Below are 18,018 nucleotides of genomic sequence, written 5' to 3'. Positions count from 1 at the left end.
CAAAATACACAGACAAGGAAAGAATTATGAAAGCAGCAAGGGGGAAAAGTCCTTAACCTATAAGGGAAGACAGATCAGGTTCGCAGCAGACCTATTCACAGACACTTGGCAGGCCAGAAAAGAGTAGCAGGATATATTCAATGTGCTGAATCAGAAAAACTATGCGGTCAAGAATTCTTTATCCAGCAAGGTAGTCATTCAAAATAGGAGTGATAAAGAGTTTCCCAAACAAAAACTCAAGGATTTTGTGACCACTAAACAGCCCTGCAAGAAATTTTAAGGGGATTTCTCTGAGTGGGGAAAAGATGAAACAAAACAAAAAAGACCAAAAGCAACAAAGACTAGAAAGGACCTGAGAACATCACCAGAAACTCCAACTCTACAGGCAACACAATAGCACTAAATTCATATCTTTCAGTACTCACCTAAACTCAATGGATTAAACACTCCAATCAAATGACATAGGGTATGAGAATGGATAAGAAAATGACACCCATCTACATGCTGCTTACAAGAGACCCATTTAAACTCTAAAGATACATTCAGATTGAAAATAAGGGTACGGAGAACCATCTATCATGCTAATGCTCTCCAAAAGAAAGCTGGAGTAGCCATACTTGTATCAGACAAACTGGATTTTAAAATAAAGATGGTAACAAGAGATGAAGAAGGGTGTTATATCATAATTAATGCATCTATCCACCAAGAAGATCTAACAATTGTAAACATTTATACCCCTAACATGTGGGAACCCAAATTTATAAATCAGTTAATCACAAACAAAGAAACTCATTGATAATAATACGATAATGGTAGGGGACTTCAATGCCCCACTTACAACAATGGACAGATGATCTAAACAGAAAACCAACAAGGAAACAATGGCTTTTAATGACATACTGGACCTGATGGACTTAATAGATATATTCAGGACAATTCACTTAAAGCAGGAGAATACACATTCTTTTTGAGTGCACATGGAACATTCTCCAGAATAGATCACATACCAGGACACAAATCAGCTCTCAACAAGTACAAAACAATCAAGATCATACCTTGCATATTTTCAGACCACAACACTATGAAACTCGAAGTCAACCACAAGAAAAAATTTGGAAAGACCACAAATGCATGCTATAGTGATTGGATGCATGTTTATCTTCTATTTATATTCCTTAGTTTACAGATATCCGTCTGTTATATTACATAATTAGTAGTTATATGAAATGCAACTAAATCCTTTCGGGATTTAACTTTTACAAATTTTTTTTTCTTTTCCCAGCAAACCTCCTGTGGTCTTTAACTCGATTAAGACTAATGCATTTTTAAAAAACGTTTATTTATTCATTTTGAGAGAGAGAGTGCAAGCAGATGAGGGGCAGAGAGGGAATGAGAGAGAATCACAAGCAGTCTCCATGCTGCCAGCATGGAGCCGACACTGGGCTCAAACTGAACCCATGTGGGGCTTGAACTCATGAACCATGAGATCATGACCTGAGACAAAACCAAAATTCTGAAGCTCAACCAACTGAGCCACCCAGGTGCCCCAGGTCTAATGCCTTTTTTGATTAAACTAAGTCTCAAAATGTCTCAGTGAGCAGTGTCCCTTACATAGAGTTGGGATTCTTACTTTCTGTGTTCTCCTAGCACCCTAGGGTGCACTTATATCATGTTATTGTAATTATTTATTTACTTGATTATGTGATATTTTATCGTGAGTTGCCTGAGAGCAGCTTTTTACATAATTCAAAGAGATCTTCAGTGACTTGCAGTATATTCAATAAATGTTGAATGAATGAATGAATAATTAGTATAGTATTTCCAGAATAATGATCCTTTTAATGTACCTCTAACAAAAACCCCTTGAAAGATGGTAGAATTTAGTTTTTAAAATATATGTAATGTATATTTTCATTCACTGCTGTAGATAATCACAGAGGCATAAAATGGCCAAGACAACTTGACAGTCATTTCCAATTTTATTTTCCTGGGGTTTACTCGTTACCCCAAAGTTGAGGTCATCATATTTGTGCTGTGCTTGCTGATGTACCTGATCACCCTGCTGGGTAATATCATTCTGATGTCCATCACCATCCTGGATTCCCACCTACACAAACCCATGTACTTCTTCCTCAGCAACCTCTCCTTTTTAGACATCTGGTACACCTCTTCTGCTCTCACTCCAATGCTGACAAACTTTGTTTCAGGGAAAAACACCATCTCATTCTCAGGATGTGCCACTCAGATGTACTTTTCTCTTGCCATGGGCTCCACTGAGTGTGTGCTCCTGTCCACGATGGCGTATGACCGGTATGTGGCCATCTGCAACCCTCTGAGATACCCCATCATCATGAACAAGAGGGCTTGTGTGCAGATTGCCGCTGGCTCCTGGATGACAGGCTGCCTCACCGCCCTGGTGGAAACAGTATCTGTGCTGCAGCTGTCTCTCTGTGGAAGTAGCATCATCAATCACTTCACTTGTGAAATTCTGGCTGTCTTGAAACTAGTTTGTGTGGATACTTCCAGGGTGCAGTTAATCATGCTGGTGATCAGCGTACTTCTTCTTCCTATGCCGATGCTCCGCATTTGTGTCTCTTACGCGTTCATTGTCTCCAACATCCTGAGAATCAGCTCAGTGGATGGTGGAAGCAAAGCCTTTTCAACATGCGCAGCCCACCTGACTGTGGTGGTTTTGTTCTATGGGACAGCTCTCTCCATGTACCTGAAGCCCTCCGCTGTAGATTCACAGGAAATAGACAAATGTATGGCTTTGGTATATGCTGGATTAACCCCCATGTTGAATCCTATCATTTATAGTTTACGGAACAAAGAGGTAAAAGCAGCTGTGAAAAAATTGCTGATTAGGAACCCTCTGTGTGCTTTTTTAATCCCCCAGAGCAAATCATAACATTAATCTAAGGGATGTATTGATGTGTTCAATACACACCAGAACATTGGACTAAGAGGGGAAGACACTCATTTTAAATAAGATGTGTGATTTCCTAAGTTTCCTCCTTGACTGACTGCTGAAGCTCTAAGATAATATAGACATATCTTACATAAGCATATCTGAAATCTTACATAAATAGACTTATGATGACAAACTTCAATTTTATTTTGGGTTATAGACTGTAAGTATAGCTTTAAACATTAAGCTAGTGTATTGTTAGTATTCAAAATTATGTACATGTAATATACAAATGTAATAACTATAGTAGACTTTTTAGATAATTTATTATTAACCTTTGTTTTAGGCTGAATCGTGTCCCTGCAAAACTTATGTTGAAGCTCTAACCCACCAGTACTTCAGAATGTATTTACGTTTGGAGATAAGGCCTTTAAAGTGTGATTAAGTTAAAATGAGGCTATCAGTGTGGGCCCTCATCACAATTGGACTTATGTCATTATAAGAAAAAATTTAAGAAATTTAGACACACATGGGTACTCCAGGGTTTGTCACACACAGGGGAAAAGACCTAGCAAGAAAATGGCTATCTGCAAGCCAGGGAGAGGCTTCAGAAGAAATCAAATCTGCCAACACTTTAATCTTGGTCTATCCTCCAGAACTATGAGAAAGTCAATTTCTATTGTTCAGGCAATCCAATCTGTGCTATTTTGTTATGGTAGTATTAGGAAACCACTACAACCTCTTTTAAGCATTGCTAAATTTAATGGGAGTAATTGCATATTCTACAAAGTATAACTGTGTTTTACATGTGTGGAAATATTTGTGGATGCAGATAGATGTGTGTGATGTGAATGTCTATGTACAAATGGAGAAGGTCTGCACAAATATATACTGAATAGAAATGGGGTAGAGGGATGCTAGTCTGCAAAAATATCAGCGAGTTTAGCAGTTTGTTGTTGGTCTTCGAGTGCTGACATTAATTTCGTAAATTCAAAGAAGCTGCAGGATGTTTCAGTGAAACTATAAGCACCCTTCCCTTTTTTATTGTGCTTTCCCCTGACACCTAGATGCTTAGATCCAAGGGTATAAATAAAGCTATAAGCATTTAGAAACAAAATACATGATATATTTATATTATAAAATACACAGTATCCCAAACCCACTAAAATGGTGAGAAATGCTGAAATATATGACATATCTTATTGTATAAGCCATAATATACAAAGAACTTAAAAATGTACACTCATCAGTATTTGTAACATTTGTATGTCTTTTCTGGACCAGATGACTAAATGTGAGGACAGTGTGCAAAACTTATTTGCTCTTTATCACGAAGTTGTCACAAGAGTCAATAAAATTGTGATGGCTTGGATCCAGAAAGCAATGGCATGAAGAAGATAGGATGAATATGGGAATTAACGGATTGTAGGGCTGGATTCGATTTCTCAGATATGAATAAACAGTCATCAAAGATGATTGGTCCATTGGTGTAAGTAAAGAACTCTGATGCAGTCGTTGATTGGATGACACGAGTAGCGTAAGGATGATGGCTTCACAAAGATAGGGATGTAAGTCGGTTGACTGGTTGGCTGTGCATTGATGTGTAGACTTACAGGTTAAGACAGATTTGTGAAATCTGGGCAAGAAATTAGGTCTAAAGCTATATATATGTTGGGAAATCTTTTGCAAAGAGATGTAAATTGAGTACTAGGTGTGGATGATGTTTTCTAGGGTAATTTAGGGCAATTATCTATAAAATTTTGGTTATGTTTTCCTGTTATTGGTCAGAACTGTGGTGAAGGTGAAAGAATAGTACACATGGGATCTAGAGTAAATTATCCACAGTATACAGAAATGCTGATTCAAAGGGGCACATGCACCCCAGTGTTTATAGCAGCACTATCAACAATAGCTAAATTATTGAAAGAGCCCAAATATCCATTGACTGATAAATGGATAAAAAGAAAATGGTATGTATATACAATGGAATATTACTTGGTGATCAGAAAGAATGATATCTTGACATTTGTAAAATGGATGCAACTGATGTGTATTATGCTAAGCAAAGTAAGTCAGGCAGAGAAATACAAATATCATATGATTTCACTCATACGTGTAATTTAAGAAACAAAACAGATAATGGGGCCCAGGGTGCCTTGGTTGGTTGGGCGTCTGACTTCTCCTCGGGTCATGATCTTGTGGTTTGTGAGTTCAAGCCCTGTGTCAGGCTCTGTGTTGACAGCTCAGAGCCTGGAGCCTGCTTCAGATTCTGTGTCTCCTCCTCTCTCTGCCCCTTCCATGCTCTTGCTCTGTCTCACTCTGTCTCTCAATGATGAATAAATGTTAAAAAAAAAAAAAGAAAGAAAGAAACAAAAGAGATGAACATAAAGGAAGGGAAGCAAAAATAAGATAAAAACAGAGAGGTAGGCAAACCATGAGAGACTCTTAAATACAGAGAACAAACTGAGAGTTGCTGGGAGGGAGGTGGGAGAGGGGATGGGCTAAATGGGTGATGGACATTAAGGCGGACACTTCTTGGGATGAGTGTTACATATGACTGTTATGTGTAAATGATAAATCACTAAATTCTACCCCTGAAGCCAATACTACACTATATGTTAAATAACCTGAATTTAAATTAAATAAAAAGAATTACAATTTTTTGGGGTGTCTATATAAGCTTAGTGATCTTAGGCGATTTCTTTTTTTTTAATGTTTATTTATTTATTTTGAGAGAGATAGTGTGTGAACACGCACGTAACCAGGGGGACGGTAGAGAGAGAGGGAGAAAAAGAGAATCCCAAGCAGGCTTCATGCTGACTATCCCCTGCAATGCAATGCATGGCTCTATCCCATGAACCATGAGATCATGACCTGAGCTGAAATCAAGAGTAGGACTTTTAACCAACTGAGCCACCCAGGCACCCCAATCTTAAGCAATTTCTTAAACATCCTAATCCAATTTCTTTGTCTATAAAATGGGAAGTTTATTTAATCTATCAATATATTTATAATAATTATTTAAAATTATTTAAAAGTTAGCAAATATGCTAATTCCAAAAGACCACCTGTGACTTAGCTAGGATGATAGGTGTATCACTTTGACAGAGTCAGATTTTGATCTTTTTTTTTTTTTCTTGCTAGACTCTAGTTTCAGTTAGTTTGAATTTACCTGTGATTTCAGGGTGCCTGGGTGGCTCAGTCAGTTAAGCATCCAACTTCGGCTTAGGTCATGATCTCTGGTTTGTGAGTTCGAGCCCGTGTTAGGTTCTATGCTGACAGCTCAGAGCCTGGAGTCTGCTCTATATTCTGTGTCTCCCTTTCTCTCTGTCCCTCCCCTACTGACAGTCTCTCTCCCTCTCTCTTTTTCTCTCTCCCTCAGATAAATAAAAATTAAAAAATATTTGAATCTACCTATGATTTCAATGTATTGAGAAACATCTATGAGTGTGTTACAAGTCTAGCCTATCACTCTGGTAGTGTTTAGGGATATAAGCATAAAATATCCCAAGTTATCTCTTTCTCTCTCTGTCTTTCCCTCTTTCTCTGACAGTCTGAGCTGAGTCATTCCATATATGGGTGTCCTTTTGATTCTACTGGGTTCTGACTACCTGAACTGGGCCTCCCTTTCATGTTGACCTTTTACTTATTCCATCAGGCCCCAAACATCCTGCTGGGCAGAACAAGCAGGGATTCCTTTCTGAACTCTGTTGGGTTGTTGAAACCTTTGCTGGGTGGCCCTTGAGCAGAGCCACTCTCCTTATCCAGCTCAGGCTGTGGGACTGTACCAGGCAACTCACCTGTATTACATACAAATAGATGTTAGGTAATCACATAAAAAATAAAAGTACAATTATTATTCGCTAGCAATTTCAAGGGGATTTCTTTGAAAGGAAATATTTAAAATAAGATTATTGCTTTTGATAGAGTGAAATTCTCAGTAATCCTTAAGAAGTGTTTATACAATTGATAGATATTTTTTTTCAGCAGTTGCTCATTACAGAATAAGTATACACTGATATGATTTTTGCCTTACCCAGACCAAATGACCTCTTTTTTAATGTTTATTTATTTTTGAGACAGAGAGAGAGAGAAACACAGAGTGTGAGCAGGAGGGGGGCAGAGAGAGAGGGAGACACAGAATCCGAAGCAGGCTCCAGGCTCTGAGCTGTCAGCACAGAGCCCAGCGCAGGGCTTGAACCCAGGAGCTGTGAGATCATGACCTGAGCCGAAGTTGGACACCCAACCAACTGAGCCACCCAGGCACCCCACAAATGACCTCTTGAGTATATTTATCTTTCTTTTATCTTCCCTTACATTTCTGTACATTTAATATTAGCTGATATTTTATCCATAACTTTTCGATGTGTTATTTGGTCAATGAAATAATACATAAATTCAAGTTCTCTTATATCCCTGTATTAAATCAAGTACTTAGACTATATTTTACTATTATTTCAAAATGTTAAATAAGTAATTACTTACTGCCTACTGTTTAAATTTATTTGACATTAGACTTCATACAGAGAACAGTGAGTTCTGCCATTGGGTGGATTTCAGAAATGAACAAATGATTATAGTGTAAAAGGAAAATAGCCATAACAGATAAAGTTCAGGACAGCATAAAGGAGGAATAAGTAAGCGGGCAAACTTTGGAAGGATTTGTAGAAGATCTCACACTTGAATTGTGCTTAATAAGATTGCTAGGCTGTTACCATAGAAAGAGAAATGTGAGGATGGAGATGAAGTGGCATATGCTGTTGTCTTTAGGTGTAAAGAACATGATATAATTGGAGAAGTAATAGTGAATGTAGCACAGCATGTGCAAACATGGGAGAAACATGAGGAGGTAAAGAAGGGGAAATATGTACCTGAAAAATTAGGTTGGAGTCAGGTCAAGTCCTTGGGTAAAATAAAAAGCAGTAACAAACAAACAGACAAACAAACACAAAAATTCAAGTAGTTCTCTCAAAAGGGAACTGAAAGATACATGTTTTACTTGTTCAGCAGACATACATACAGATGGTCCATACATTAAAATGGTTTGACATAGGATATTTCAACTTCATGATGATGTGAAAGTGATATGCATTCAGTAGAAACCACACTTTAAAATTTAAATTGTGGTCTTTTCCTGGGCTAGTAACATGTGGTATGATATTCTTGTTGCGCTAGGCTGTGGCAGTGGCCCCAGCTTCCAGTTTGAGCCACATGATCACAAGAATAAACAACTGATACACTCACAACTGTTTCATACCCATACAACCATTCTGTTTTTCAATTTAAGTACAGTGCTCAATACGTTATATGAAATATTCAACACTCTATTGCAAATAGGGTTTGTATGAGATGGTTTTGACCAACTATAGGCTAATGTAAGCATTTGCACATTTTCAAGGTAAGCTGTGATGTTCAGTAGATTAGGTGTATTAAAGATATTTTTGACTAATGATATTTTCAAATTTTGATGGGTTTATCAGGACATAACTCCATCAGTTGAAGAGAATCTGTACTGGATTTTCCTGGAAACATTTAATTACATCTTTTTTCTTATTCCTTAAATTTTACTCTTAGTACTTATACTAGTTGTGTCTACATTTTTGTAACAGTCATTTTCGTAAAAAGGGAAAGCTAGATAATTATCTTGAAATTTCTTTCTAGCTCCTAAATTCTGTGATCCTACATATAATCTTTATTTCTTTTGCTCTGTTTTAAATAAAAGTCTTTTCCTCAAATATATGAGTTTATTTGGTGCATGAACTCGAAGATGTAAGTTTTTCATCCTTTTCTCCAGAACCAGTGTCTACTCATCAATTTTCTCAAAGCTCCAAGCACCTCTGTGTTCCTCAGGCTATATATGATAGGATTGAGCATGGGAGTGACTACTCCATAGAACAGAGCAATCAATTTGTCAATAGCAGAGTCTTTGGACTTTGGCTTCATATATATGAAGAGGATTGTCCCATAAAACATGGTCACTACTGTTAAGTGGGCTGAACAGGTAGAAAAAGCTTTTTTTCTTCCTTCTGCTGAATTCATTTTTAGTACAGTAGATAGGATGAAAATGTAGGAGATGCAAATTAACAATAATGGAATATACAAAAATATTACATTGCCCAACATTATAGCAATCTCATTCAAGGAAATATCTGCACAAGCCAGCTTGACAAAAGCCATTATTTCACAAACAAAGTGGTTAATGACATTTTTTCCACAAAAGGGCAACCGTATTGCAAGAATAGTTTCTGTCAGTGAATTGAGAAAGCCCATTCCCCAGGAGAGGGCTGCCATCTGAATACAAAGTGCCTTGCTCATGATGATGGGGTATCTCAGAGGGTTACAGATAGCCACGTAACGGTCATATGCCATCACTGCTAAGAGCACGCATTCTGTGCATGCCATAGTGTAGGAGACAGACATCTGAACAACACACCTAGTGAAGGAGATGGTTTTTTTCTTTGATAGGAAGTGAATCAACACTGAGGGGGTAAAGGAGGATGTGTAACAAATGTCTAGGAGGGAAAGATTACCAAGGAAGAAGTACATGGGCGTATGGAGGCGGGAATCCAGGAGAATTAGTATGATCAAGGTGCTGTTCCCCAGCAGAATCACCAGGTACATCATCAAGCACATGACGAAAAGGAGTTTTTCCACTTTGGGGTATTCAGAAAGTCCCTGGAGAATGAACTCAATCTCTGTCCAGTTCGTCCTGTCCATTTTATTTTTCTATACCTGGAGTAATCCAGAAGAGAAAACTGCATGTGAGCATAACGCGTCAGTGCATATTACCATGTGCAGTGAGAGATCACTGGGGGAGGGGCACCAAGTGTGTCCACACTCGCTGGAGTGGTGCTAAGAGCTCTGAGTTTAGCGTTTTGAATTTCTCTCCTGGTACATATAGGGATTGAAGACGTGTAATAATTACATTGACCAGCTCTTTAAAAATATAGGCTCTTGTATTCCATTTCCTGAGATAGTGATACACAGTTCTGAGGCAGGGAAGAACTATTTGCATCTTAACAAACATCTGTTATTTCCTATTCTTTGGACCCACAGCCTACACTTTGAATATCATCATTTTGGAGAGAGTATACTTCATCTGTTATAAATAACTATGTATTTGATTTTATTTCATGGAAGTCATAAACAATATTATTAGTTCAGGGTTTTATAATTCACTAATATATTCACACATATTACTCATTTTATCATCACTATAATTCTCTGAGGAAAGTGAAATTCATAGAGGTAAAATGTATATGAAAACAGAGTGTGATCCACTATTCCAATTTATTTTCTAACTTTATAGCACTTGCCAGTTTAAAAAAATATTTTTTAATGTTTATTTTTGAGAGAGAGAGGGAGAGCGTGCGCACATGAGTTGGGGAGGGTCAGAGAAAGAGAGGGAGACACAGAATGTGAATCAGGCTTCAGGCTCTGAGCTGTCAGTACAGAGCCCGACACGGGGCTTAAACTCTCAAACCGTGAGATCACGACCTGAGCTGAAGTCAGATGCTTAACTGACTGAGCCACCCAGGCACCCCAACACCTGCCAGTTTTACTTATTTTATTTTATCTATATATTAAAAATTTTTTTTTAATGTTTATTTTTGAGAGAGAGAGAGAGAGAGAGAGAGAGAGAGAATGGGGGAGGGGCAGAGAGGGAGGGAGACAAAGAATCTGAAACAGTCTTCAGGCTCTGAGCTGTCAGCACAGAACCCGACATGGGGCTGGATCCCACGAACTGCGAGATCATGACTGAGCTGAAGTCGGGTGCTTAACCAGCTGAACCACCCAGGCACCCTGTATTTTTATCTTTTTTAATGTTTATTTTTGAGAGAGAGCACTAGTGGAGGAGGGGCAGAAGGGGAAGGAAACAGGATCCAAAGTGGGCTCTCGGGTGACAGCAGAAAGCCAGATTTGGGGCTCAAACAAGTTGCCAAGATCCTTACCTGAGCCGAAGTCAGTTTATCCAACTGAGCTACCCAGGTGCCCCTCACCTGCCTTTTTTATTTTATTTTTTTTTAATTTTTTTTAACGTTTTATTTATTTTTGGGACAGAGAGAGACAGAGCATGAACAGGGCAGGGGCAGAGAGAGAGGGAGACACAGAATCAGAAGCAGGCTCCAGGCTCTGAGCCATCAGGCCAGAGCCCGACGCGGGGCTGGAACTCACGGACCGCGAGATCGTGACCTGAGCTGAAGTCAGACGCTTAACCGACTGAGCCACCCAGGCGCCCCTCACCTGCCTTTTTTAAACAACATGCTCTTGCCCTCTCAGAATTATGTGAATTATCTAAGGAGTGGGAATCAGACATCTTTCTAAATAATGTTCTCCAGATGATTCTAATGTGCCTTGCGGAAAAAAACCACCTGTCTAGTCAAGTGCCTCCAAATTTTAGTACACACAAAATTCGGATAGGAGAATCTTTGTAAGGGATTCTGAATCAGTGGGTCTGAATTGGATTCTAAGATCTGAATTTATTAACATGTTTCCAGATGCTGTTTATGTCTGCAGAACTCACATGAGTAGCAAGGCCTTTTAGACCATTTCTCTCCAATGCTATTGCAAATTCCACTACTGCTTCCCTTGTATGTAGGACTGTAATCGAATAGTAGACAATGCAAAACTGAACATTCTGTGACACTTGGAGTTGAGACATCGGTGTGAGTGTATTACACTCAGTTTTGTGTTCTTTAGATTTTAGATATACAAGCAACCAAACTACATACAACAGAGTCTGTTGTTTTTGTCCATATTAAAGTCCTTTCTCTTCCATATTTTGAATTTGCAATTATGGTAAATATTTTCCAAAAGAGGAATTTGAAGTCAGCTCAAGCATCTGAATTGTGCATCATAGAGCATGGAACAAATAACTTTAATTTGAAAAAAATTAAAGAGTAGATATTAGTAGCTGACCTTTTTACAGTAAATAAATCAAAGAACATAATTTTGAAAACACTTTTCATTCTCAAGGTATTCTACCTAACTTAAAAAAATCCCTAGAGGAAAAAAATTTTGATCCAATTGATAATTTTCTTACTAGTGCTTTTTAAAAAATGTTTATTTATTTTGAGTGAGATGGAGAGGGCGTGTGAGTGAGGTAGGGGCAGAGAGAGAAAGAGAGAATCCGAAGCACCCTCTACACTATTAGCACAGAGCCTGAAGTGGGGCTCCTTCTCATGAACCACGAGATAATTACCTGAGCCAAAATTAAGAGTCTGAGTCTCGACTGACTGAACCAACAGGTGCCCCTCTAGTTAGTATTTTTAAACAAGGCTATGTGGTGCGTCTGAGTGTCCCAGTTAAGCATCCTTCTCTTGGTTTCAGCTCCAGTCATGATCTCACAGTTGGTGGCATCGAGCCCTGTGTCAGCCTTTGTGCTGACATAGAAGAGCCTGCTTGGGATCCTGTCTCTCCCTCTCTGCCCCTTCCCCCACACTCTCTCTCTCTGTCAAATAAACATTAAAAAAATTAAAGAAGGCCCTGTTTCTGATATAGGCTTTGCCATTTCTTTCTGGGATCACCTTTTGCCAACAGGTTATGCTCTTTTCTATGACAACTCCAGTTTACAATGGCAAATCATGTTAATCAGCATAATACAATATTTATACGCCTATTGGCTATGGAAAGAAGGGTTCTCATGCAATTCAGGCTGTACCAGGCTTTGCAGGCATACATTACAAAGAGGGTAGGAAGCGTTGGGTAGGGCAGGATATACTTCTATTTGGTATTAAGTTTAGAATTTGATTGACTGTAGATATATATATATATCAACCTACTCTGAACCTGAAAATAAAATTTTGATAGAGTCTTTGAAGGAGCATCAGTTGTCTTGGATCTGTTGTTTCAGGGAAGATGTGAATCATGTCAGACGCCCTCTCCCTTCTTTCCTAGGAACATCACCAAGAAGGTGATTCCTATTTGGAAATGACTTGTAGCAAATAATGATGGTGTACATCTGGTATACTGATAGTTCAGAGACAGTTGCTGCAAAAAAAAAAAAAAAATCACTTGCAAACATTTATAAGAGAAACCAACAATGTGCTTTAGTGGTTTCAAATGGTGGTGGTGATGGGGGAGGAATAGTGGACAGTAAGAGGAAATTACTTTCATTACTCGTGTAATATTAGTGCAACTTTTAAGAAGCAATGGACAAACACTCTTGTTTAATAGCATTGTGACAAATGATTTCTTCATTTTAGCTTACTTCACTAAAATATTTTCCTGGGGACAAGAGAATGGAAAATTTTAAGATTCTTGATAGTTTCTAATAAATCACTTTCTATGCAAAATGTATATTAGATAATTCTTTACTAAATCCTTGCCATTATTGGATATTATCTTTTGAAATAGTTTTTCATTTTTAACTCATGGCAGGGGAATTGTTAAATAATCATGGCACACTAATTTGATGGGCCATTATGCACTTCTTATATGACATTTGTGACAACTTTGTATTAAAACAAAGATTTTTAAATTATATTAGAATGATTAAGTTGGAAACAAACAAAAAAACGTCATTTTTTTTCTTTTCTGCAAAACTGAAACCTAAACCAAGATAGCCTAGACAGTGTAGAAAGACTAGGAATACCTAAGACATTAATGGTTACCTAGAGACCTTTCTTCTACTTTTCTGAATTACCCAAAACTTAAAATTGATATTCATAAAGAAAGAATATTATTTAAAAGGAGGAAGCAGAACAAAGTATGTTAAAATAATTTAAGTTGTACAGTGATTATCTTAATTTTCTAGAAACTACATACACATTGAGGCTAAGCTGTACTGGTGTGTCCTATCCAGTTATTGGGAGGAACCCAGTATTTCTGATTTCCAGAGAGCATTTATAATCCCTACTTTCAAAAATCTTCCAATAAACAGTGTTTTTTGTTTTTTGGAGGTATGCCAAGATGAGGGACTTGAGTTCTTCACTTAATCATATTTTATCAAAAGAGATGTGGTCTGTTGATGCCTAGCATGGAAATCATTTGGAAGATGACATTCCTATTTGTAAAGGATCTGAACACCTGGATCTTAGCCAACCTCTAATCCCCCTCTCCCAACCCCTGGTTTTTTATAAGAATTAACATCTCTGTGGTTCAATGTGCTGGGACTTTATCTGGGCACTGTTTTAGTGTTGTAACAGTCCTAAGGAAGTCTGTGACATTTTATTCAAGCCAGAAGTCAAGCTGTCTAACTTTTTAGAAGGAACTTTCTAACTTTCTATAAATTTTTATTTTGTTTTATTGACTTAGCTACTTGAAGATCTAATAAAGTACTAACATTTTTCACTGAAAAACACATGCTATCTGCACTCTAAATTCTCACTAAAGGAAATAATCCTATCATCGTCTCCAGCTCTTCTAAAGATATCAATTAAGACAATTGATACTGTACAAAAATAAATGGATATCCTGTCTTAATTTATAGATTTTATAGACTCTACTCTTTAATTAATATACCACAAGGAAAGATGTATTATTTTAGCTTACAAAGAGAAGAAAAATTTTCATGTGATGTCCTAGTATGAGGCACTTCATATCATTTTTATCATGTAATCTTCCAAATAAGCCAAATATTATTATGAATTTTACCAATGAGGAAATTACTTTGAAATTTCAAAGGTTAAGTACAATGATCACTATCTTTTTAAAAAGTATTTATTTAAATTCTAGTTAGTTAACTTACAGTGTAATATTAGTTTCAGGTGTACGGTTTAGTGATTCAGTACTTCCATACAACACCTGGTTTTTTATGTCTTATAGTTGGTAAATACCAGAAGTATGATTTAAAACCTTATATTGGGGTGCCTGGATGGCTCAGTCAGTTAAGCGTCTGACTTCGGCTCAGGTCATGATCTCATGGTTCGTGAGTTTGAGCTCCGCATCAGGCTCTGTGCTGACAACTCAGAGCCTGGAGCCTGTTTTGGATTCTCTGTCTCCCTGTCTCTCTCTGCCCCTCCCCCACTCATGCTGTCTCTCTCTCTCTCTCTCTCTCTCTCTCTCTCTCTCTCTCTCTCAAAATAAATAAACGTTACAAATTAAAACCTTATGCTTCCAAAACCCGGTTTTAGCACTATACTTTATTTACTTATTGATAACATTTATTCTTATAAAACCACTATTTAATATGATGCACTTAACTTTCAAGCATCCAAATGAAAAAAATATACATAAAAATATATTGAAATCTCTGGAAAGCATTGAAGGCATTTATTGTCTTCCACTTATGAAGACACTATCCACAATAATGAAATAAATTGTGAAAAAGGCCAAAAATTCCTTTCAGGTCTAGTGTGGACAATTAAAGTATAGAGTGGTAGAATTGATTTGTTACATATGTGGGAGATTAAAAAAAATAGTATTTCTTCTTTTGCCTTGGACACCTACAGCTCAAATTAACACTTATAATTACTTCAGCACCCTGTTACATATATTTGGTTTCTAATCCTGTTTTTACAATAAACACCTTTAATTACAAGTTTCCTCAAACCCCTACTGAGCACAGTTTATGTGTGATTAATATATAAATTATTATGGATCCTTTCTCCAGATGATTTTTACATAAGATTTATTGAACTTTATACTTGAATACAGTAGCATTTCACTTATTATTAAGGGTCTATTATTAGACCTGTTTGCATTACGGGCAAATTACCTTCCTCAGTAGTCTCTTCCATGTAGTAGTTTGGGATCTTTAAAGAAATTTAAATAATATCCTGCTCTTGAAGTTGGTGCCTGGAATTTTGTGTTTTTTTCCTTTACACATATATACATATTTTCAAAATCCCACCAGCTGTGATCACCTCAACAAAAAGAAATCTTTATATTTATTGATAGGATGTTTTCCTTTGGAAATGATTTGAGTAAAACTTTTCTCTTTATCTTACCTTCTGTCTGTGTTTTAAAGTCATTCTCACCATTCCATTCTATTAAGTAATAGAAAACATTTCCAGGAATTTGAATTCCATTTGCATTTTCAGATGAGACCAGATTTTCAATTTGAAAGATGGTTGTTCTCCTTCCTAAAAAGAAATGTGAGGAAGAATTGCTACAACCAGGCAATTGGTTTGAATATGAATTTTCCTAAGAAGGTGTCAAGGAAAGAAAACATATTAAAAATAAGGATCCATGATGCAACTCTGGTTTCCCAGGACTTGTTCTAATGTTGATGCTTACTCGAGAGATTCAGCTTCTCTTGGAATTAATTTAGCGCCCATTTTTTTACAAACTTCTTCAATCCCTAAGGTTGTGAGTCAGAAACTTAGGATTCTCTAGAGATCAAAATCCCTGACTTCTGCAGATTCTAAAGACCCAATTATCTTCACTTAAAGAGAATCTTCCCCAGCCATAAATTTCTTGGAGTATTAATTGAGTATGGCTGTCTTTGATGGCTTCTACAGAAGCTGGGATTGGAATCAGAATATGTCCAAAAGGTTGCAGAAGAGTTAAACTTTTCCCAAGAATTTGTTTTTCATTTTGTTACACAAATAATACTAGATCAATCCTAATAGAATCCTAAATAGTCATCCCATCTCTTTGAACTGTTTTTATTTTTATATTTTTATTCTAGACCATACACTATTTTTTCTTTATACCAGTATAATCATAGTATAAGTTTGATTAGTATTTGCTACTTTATTGCAATGTTTTTGTGATTTTTCATAGTCTTTGTAATATTCCTTTTTAACATGTGAGGAATATTAAGTGGAATTAGTATAATCTAGCCTACAATTTTAATATAATTGGATCTTTTAATTTGTCTCAGTATGAGATTTTGATATAATGACCATTGGTATCTATGTATTAGGATAACTAATCTGCTTTTCCTTCTTCTGAAAAGCAGGTATCACCATGAACACAGCCACTCAGGGACTCACTCCTAGAAGAGTGAATAATCTCCTCACTGTGTGTGCCAGATTTTGTTCAGATTGCTGTTTCCATGCCATCTGTCCCTGGATTGTTTTCTTGCCTTCTCTCCAGGAGCAGTGCAGTACCCTCTGGGCTCTATCCCAGCCAAGCCTGCTGACCTTTAAAACTCTAGGCTTTAAGCCACACTGGTTGCAAGAACTTATTAAATTCAGGCCCTCTGGTTTTCTCAGCCAATGGCTTGGGGAAACATTCTCCTTGTGTGTTTCCCTGTGTGTTCCTCTCTCTCTTGCATTCCTCCATGACCAAGGCTCCCTCCCCTCTGCAGCATCTCAGATCCTTTTCACCCCGAACCAGCTCTCTCTTCTTCTTACCTTCTTCTTCTCTCCTTTTAGTTGTGGAATTTGTTCTGGCAGTCTTTAGGTTGATTCTTGGATATTTAGGATGATTTGATAGTTCTCTAGCTGTGTTTGTGGGATGAGATAGGTCTCCTACTATACTGCCATCTTCCTGCCTGCTACCTTTTGTAGTTTTCTATACTTTTCTATTTTGATGAGGGGGAATTATGAAATCATCATAGTATATCATTTGATGGACTATTTTACAACTATTAAATAATATTTTTGAAGAATTTGCATTAATGCAAAAATATTTATGTTAACATGGTTATATGAAAGAAAAAAAAAACTAGTTTTCATCATTGTTTGCAAAGCCAAAACCTAACCCAGTGGTGAAAGGTGGTTAGGGTAGAGCCAAGGGCTCGCATCTGTTGCCTTAGGGTTAAATTGCCTATCTCATTTAGATCACCCTTATGCCTTTAATAATGGGGGGAGGGCACCCATAAAGGATTTCATGAGGGCAGAACCCCATCTGCTTCTTCAGCCTCCCACTTGCATCTGTAGTCTGCCTCCCTGTAGGTTCCTTATCTCTCCCTGCCTAATGTTAACACTTTCCCTTTTCATTCATCCCCTGGAATAGGGCTCCTTAACAGCAGTTAGGACAGTGACAATGACCATTCTGGCTTCTTCAAGATGATAAGGGACAGTGTGGGAGTGCAGCAGTTAGAGTTGTTCAGCTGAGTGGCCCACGATGTGGTTCTACAAGAAGGCTGGCAGGCATGAGGCAGCACACACATTGGCAGACACAAAGAGAAAAGCACAATGTAAAGGTTATACTGACCAACAAGATGGCATCTTAAAGATAATGTCCCCAGTTCCCAAACCAGTCAAACAATCCAGGAG

The 18,018-nt window shown here is 37.5% G+C and overlaps 3 protein-coding genes across 4 annotated transcripts in view; 2 read left to right on the top strand and 1 right to left on the bottom strand.

Moving 5' to 3' along the window:
* LOC123592936 (olfactory receptor 13C3) overlaps positions 1 to 18,018 on the top strand; it is a 331,436-nt gene that overhangs the window by 123,333 nt on the left and 190,085 nt on the right. The gene's annotated exons all lie outside the window — the stretch shown is intronic.
* Positions 1,961 to 2,908, top strand: LOC123592726 (olfactory receptor 13F1-like). Its single transcript, XM_045468068.1, has one exon. The coding sequence runs from the start codon at positions 2,045 to 2,047 to the stop codon at positions 2,906 to 2,908; it is 864 nt and encodes a 287-aa protein (XP_045324024.1). The 5' UTR covers positions 1,961 to 2,044.
* Positions 8,673 to 9,625, bottom strand: LOC123592942 (olfactory receptor 13C3-like). The gene has a single exon (XM_045468382.1). The coding sequence runs from the start codon at positions 9,623 to 9,625 to the stop codon at positions 8,687 to 8,689; it is 939 nt and encodes a 312-aa protein (XP_045324338.1). The 3' UTR covers positions 8,673 to 8,686.

Source organism: Leopardus geoffroyi, chromosome D4 (genome assembly GCF_018350155.1).
Source record: "Leopardus geoffroyi isolate Oge1 chromosome D4, O.geoffroyi_Oge1_pat1.0, whole genome shotgun sequence".
NCBI lineage: Eukaryota > Metazoa > Chordata > Mammalia > Carnivora > Felidae > Leopardus > Leopardus geoffroyi.
This window is presented reverse-complemented; position numbering and strand designations above follow the sequence as displayed.